The sequence below is a fragment of the Gossypium arboreum genome, chromosome 2, assembly GCF_025698485.1.
Source record: "Gossypium arboreum isolate Shixiya-1 chromosome 2, ASM2569848v2, whole genome shotgun sequence".
In the NCBI taxonomy this organism is placed as follows: Eukaryota; Viridiplantae; Streptophyta; class Magnoliopsida; order Malvales; family Malvaceae; genus Gossypium; species Gossypium arboreum.
Window position 1 is genome coordinate 20,614,820 of NC_069071.1, and position 6,120 is coordinate 20,620,939.

The window sequence follows — 6,120 nt, forward strand, 5'->3', positions numbered from 1 at the left end:
TTAGATAAAAAAATCCAAGCTCCAAAGTAGAATCAATTGTCAAATTTAAGGTTTAAGGTTCCACAATATGGGAAAATTTGTCAAGTTCAGATCTCAAAAAGTAATTTAACCCTTTGTATTACCTAAATTTTATTTCTTTTCAACACATTTTTAGATATGAATATAAGTATGATTGTTCAAATATATATATATATATATAAAGATTGAGCGTATCAATGTTGAACATATACCCAATATAGAGAAAAACATCATGAAGCCAACAGTAATCTGATCAACTTGGTGACTTCCAACTCGGGTTAGTCCTAGGAGTCTGATGTTTTCCCTAAAAGAATAACTATGATATCACCAATGAGGGATTGGTCCTTATTGTAAAGCCAGCGAAGCCTTAAGTTGGAGTTTCATAATGTTTGAGTCTAATCTATGGAGGATTTTCTTCGGTTATACAATGGTTTTTGGGTAACTTGTTCTCAGTTTTTCCTCGAGAAGGGCTTGTTTGATTAATAGTTATGTTAAACTGTCGTACCTGCCAGCCAATGCCACAGCTTAGTACGTAAGCCAGAGGAGGATTCACTAATTCATTGCAATGACGAGTGGTTTGTAACACCCCAAACCCAGCCTAGACGTTATGGCTGAATTTAGCGATGTCACATGATAGGGCTTTAGAAATCGCAATGATGTTAAGACCATTTCTCTGTTTGTTCCACTTTTCATTATCTTATACTAACTTCAAAAACATGTCATTTGTTTCCAATCATTATCCATTTTCAAAACATTATACATTGCGTAAGCTTTTAAAATAGTTTGTGAATTTGTGTGTATTTTGATGAAATGTTTGTTCGTATTGAAAACTCAAGTTTTCTTACTAATAGTAGTAAAACCATAAACATTGCAAATCCTAAATTTAAAAAAATACGTAATGGCCATAATTACATTAAAAATTCCCAAATAAAAATTAAAACCATGATAAGTATAAACCATAAATCTAACGTGAGGTAGTAGCAGTGGTCACTGTCGAGTCCTCCGCTACGCCGATCCGCCTAATGCTGGGGATTACCTGAACAGATTAAATAGAAAAGGATGAGTTTTCGCAAACTCAGTGTGTAATCCCCAAAAAAATTTACACACAGCACAATATCTGAAATCAATCATATATTTATATATAGTTCGGGCCTTTACAGAATCAGTGTGGACCTTAACCCACTTAGATACAGAATCAGATAAAAATTAGGGCCTTAACCCATCTCAGATATAACATGCAGAACAAAACATAATAACAGAGTCTTACCCACCAGCCTCTACACACCAACTTCGTCCAACCCTACACACCATGTAGGGATAAAATCGACCCACCCATCCCTACACACCATACTGTACTGACTTGTGGCACATAATCAGATAATTGTAGCTGAGCTGCCAGATTTCAGGCTTAAGAGCCATTCAGAATACTTCCTCCAAAATGTCAACCCAACCTCGATGCAATGCAACATAAAAATATGACATGCTAATATGCAATTTATCAGATCTTATAATCAATTTAGATATCACAGTTCATGCCTAGTTCAGAAATCAGACAGTCAGACTCATTTAGGAGTCTAAGTAATGCTTATTGACCCTACAGTAGGTCCACAGTCGACTTGGGTGACCCGTGCAACTGTACAAATCATTTCAAAAAAATAGGCTCACATGCCCTGTGGCCTGCCCGTGTGGGCCCACACGCACGTGTGGCCACATGACCTAAATTGGCATTAGCTATGTGGATCACATAGTCTGGCCCAAAAATCCCACACGCCCATGTGGTTCATCCATGTGAGCCCATACGCCCGTGTGGCCTACACGACCCAATAGGTCGAGCCCGTGTGTTGCATACGACCTCATCTCGCCATCATACGACGGTGTCCTTCGCGTATGGCCTGGCCTCATCAGTCACACAGCCGTGTTGTGGCTCACAACCTTACATACGGCTTACCATACGACCTACCACACGGCCGTGTGGCGTCGACAGAATCATTTTTTGGCTTTCATCGATTCTAATTTTTTGTGTGTCTGGGTACACACCTAGTATCGATTCGAAACTAAGACAACCCCAAGCACTCTAGAACCTATTATTGACCGATAAATACCAAATTAAACACTTGATACGCATTAAAACTGAATTGAAATGGAGAATCCCCAAAAAATGCATAAACAAATTACCAATAACAAATGAACTCAATCCCGATTCAGGTTAGAAAAGTGTGACTTCCAATCTCACAGCTTCCTCCTAAACAAAAACTAAACTTATTAAATAATGATTCTACAGTCCCAAAACCAACACATTACTTACACATATATCGAATGCGCAATTTGCGGTAACAGAAAAGAATCAGAGGAAAAGATGGATTAAAGATAAAGGCAAGCAGGGAACGGCTAAAATTTCAGTACCAACTTGGTAGCAAAAAGGGGTAATGGAAAGGGGAAAAAATGGCGGCTACTAGAGAGGAAAAAGAAAAGGGAAAGGTGTCAGAAAATCAAAGAGTGGAAAGGGAGGGGCCGAAATTTGCTACACGAACAATTGGGATGTCTCAAATCCTTTATTTTCCTCCTAGAATCGCTCCAACACTCCCCCACCACACCACCACTACTCAGAAACCTGGTCAAAACCAACTCTTGCTGAACAGGTAGCAAAAATTATCTGCCATTTTCCCACACAAGGTTTCGAGCACCGGACCTCAAGCAACTTAACACTCCACTTACCCACTTGACTAACAAGCCCATTCTAACATATTCTTACAATTAATTAAACTTAAGCCTACTGAACAAGAGTTAGGCTTTATTCATAACAATACCAAAAATTTACCCAAGTTGTGGCTTGAACTTGGGACCTCACACACACACCTAGAAAACTTGACCACTAAAGCAGTTACACAATTATATCAACTATTTATAGAAACAAATTTATCAAATTTTGGGGCATTACATCGTTTATTATATAGGCTATTTGGATAACATAAGCATAAGAACCTCCTATAACTATTGGCAACCTTGTCCCAAAAAGTGCTTGGGCAATCGTGTTATCATTTAAAAATTTGGCTGTTAGGTTTATGTTTTTATCCACATTGTCACTTGAATTTGAAAATTAAATTCCTTTCGGTCTTTGAATTTAAGGTATTATCATTTAAAATTTAAAAATTTTATATAAATTTTCAAGCGACGATTACATTCACTGTCAATAATTGAAGAACTAGTTGAATAGGTTAAACCATCGATTTTTGATTCAACCAGTTTGACGGATTCCATCGCCAAACATTTTATAAAACTTTGACAGCTTTTAATATTGACATAATAGTAATTTTAGCTCTCATCATTTATACATTGTGTCAATTTAATCTTGATTCAAAAAAATTCTATTCCCTAACATTTATATAGTGCAATTACAGCTTTTGTTTTTATTTGTAACATTCAAGGTTAAATTTAAAACAATAAAAAAGATAAAATTATTATATTAAATTTTAGATTTTTATAAAATTATTATATTAAATTTTAGATTTTTAATTTTAATATAGTTTGGATCAAATTTAATAGATAAATTTATTTTTTAGCTTTTAAGGTGAAAGAGTCATAACAAAAAAATCAAATTATACAATATGTAAAAGTTAAAGGTTATTTTAGAGTCAAAACAAAATTGATACAATGTATAAATATTGATTATTAAAATTTTATTATGCCAATTTTATAAATAAAAACAAAAATTTATATAAAAAATAATTAAATAGTATCTGGTTCAATAGTATTCTAAAAATAATTATATCGTAAGCCCAAATGCATAAAATGTTATCACATTGCAATATTTTTTGTTGAAGTGTATTTTAAAAATAATTAAGTTTAAGAAAATATTCTTAATAACATAGAATATAAAAAAAACAAAATTTGTTTGCAAAATAAATATAATTATAGGAGTTACAACGTCATCAAAAAAATTTATACCTATGCTAATGATTAAGCAACCGAGGTAGGTTTTGCTGGGATAGGGGTGGGACATGCAGCTGGATTTTGTTTGCCACTAACTTTAGGCTTCACATTCAAACATTGTGATACTGCAGGTCCAGTCGGTCCACAGTGCATAATTTCAATGTCTACAAATTCCACATTTTCACAAGGCAAAGTAGCACTACAAATAATCTTGACAGCTTTTGGACGCGCAGAAGTGCCTTGAATGTTTTTGAAACTAATGTTGCTTAGTTTAACTATTGATTCTTCCTGCATTAACAAAATAATGATTCAATGACCGATTAACTCTTTTTGCTCTCTTATGATTTTGATAAACATGTACATACATTTATTTTGCATTTCTTCCATAGGCAATATTTCTGATCAATTATAATAGTAGAACTGACATTGGTGATGGTAATATCCTCAAAGTGAATGTTCGAACAAGTGCCAGGTTCAGCACCTACCCAACTTTTGATTCTAGCACCATTGGAAGTATTAGTCATGGTGCAGTTTTTACTATAAATCCATCAACGAGTTTTTCATTTTCAAACAATCCGAGACTGGCAATACTGATACCATGTCCTGGTCCACAAGTTACTCCATTGATAACCAAATTTTTGGAACCATCCCCAATTGAAACACAGTCATCACTAGTTTTTATCTCCGAGTTAAGAACATTGACCCCATTTGATCTCCCAAAGTGAATCCCATCTGGGTTTGGGCTTTCGTCACGTGCAGATATGGTGAAATGTTCGAAAGTAATGTTTTTGCATCCTAGAACATTAACGTGGAACTACTTGCTGTTTTTAGTAATTATATCTTGTATCATTGCGTTGGTTAAAAAATCAAACCTTAGGTTTTGTTTATTTCCAGAATGAAACAAAAAATAATTATTACTTAATTCTATTTATAAAAATAAAAATCATAACTTCTCAATAAGAAAATGACTTACAATAGGAAGTGAACCACAATAATCATGACCTTTGCAACCTTCCTTTTTATAAGCAATGGTTCTCTGGCCGTCGAAAAGTCCTCCACTAGACAATTTGAGAATTTCAATTCTATTGAAGGCAATCCATTTAGGCTCATTGGAAGCACCAGGGTCTGCCGGAGCCTTCACAGTGCCTTCAACTTGAAGCTCAATAGGAGCCTTGCAAGGACCATCTAAGGTAGCTGTACTTAAAAAATATATCCCTTTAGGAATCACAATTTTTTACGAAGATGTCGAGGCAAGCATCCAACAATGGCTAAAACCAAATAAAAAAAATAAAAAAGATACATATAAAGATAAGAGATTTGGAAAATAGTTATGCATACTTTTATCTGCTGACTATAAAGTTATATGATATTTTGCTTATCTTACTCAAATCTGTTTTCTTGTTTGCCTTTTCACCAAACTTCGCAACAGAGCACCACCACCTCCTCCTTGACCTTCAACGGATGATATGGACAAAAGTACTAGTATTAACATGGATGAAACAAAATTAAATTGAATAGCCATACTTTATTTTTATTTACTTCAAAGAGAGAATGATTTCTTTCTTTTGTTTTGTTTCAAATCATCTTATATAGAGAGAGTAAGGCCAAATTACAACCAACAAAACATTTTCTATTTTAATTAGCGTGGTTAAATAATATGACTGAGTTTTACTTACTATAATTAGCACTTCTTTTTCTTTTTGGAAGGAATTAACTCGTTAATTTGCCAACAAACTTGATATAGTAAAAAAAATTAACTAACACATGACTTAATATAACTATTTAAGGTTTCTATATATAAATGAAGATGATGAATAAAATTGTCGACTTAGCCCGATTGGCATCGACAATGTTGCACATGCAGGAGATCGTGGGTTCGAGCATGTTGAAGGGCATTAATGCTCTCCTATATTACGGGTTGGTGAGGAGTTTTGAGTAGTTCTAGGCATTGTATAAAAAAAACGATGAATAAAATTATCCATTATTAAGTTCTTTTCTATATTATATTAATAGTTTATTATATGGTTAGATATAGATAATTAAATATGTATGTTTAATAATATTGAAAATTATAATATTTTATTAATTTTAAATATTTTAAAAATAAAATTTATTAATAATATAATAATATTAAGCTTGACTTGATTAAGTTTTATATTAAAATAAAATCAC

At 33.4% G+C, this 6,120-nt stretch overlaps 1 protein-coding gene across 1 annotated transcript; it reads right to left on the minus strand.

Moving 5' to 3' along the window:
* Nucleotides 1-4,468: 4,468 nt before the first annotated feature.
* LOC108466243 (polygalacturonase-like) lies at nucleotides 4,469-5,440 on the minus strand. The gene is made up of 3 exons (XM_053022142.1): nucleotides 5,368-5,440; nucleotides 4,951-5,142; nucleotides 4,469-4,743 (listed from the first exon to the last, which is right to left on the minus strand). The coding sequence occupies exons 1-3, from the start codon at nucleotides 5,438-5,440 to the stop codon at nucleotides 4,469-4,471; spliced, it is 540 nt and encodes a 179-aa protein (XP_052878102.1).
* Nucleotides 5,441-6,120: the final 680 nt, after the last annotated feature.

Excerpts from the sequence above, each read along its gene's own strand:
- LOC108466243 (XM_053022142.1), bottom strand. The coding sequence starts at position 5,440 with ATGTTAATACTAGTACTTTTGTCCATATCATCCGTTGAAGGTCAAGGA. Across the intron at positions 5,143-5,367 it reads TGGTGGTGCTCTGTTGCGAA|CTACCTTAGATGGTCCTTGC; the intron begins GTTTGGTGAAAA and ends TTTTAAGTACAG. Across the intron at positions 4,744-4,950 it reads TAAAAAGGAAGGTTGCAAAG|GATGCAAAAACATTACTTTC; the intron begins GTCATGATTATT and ends TTAATGTTCTAG.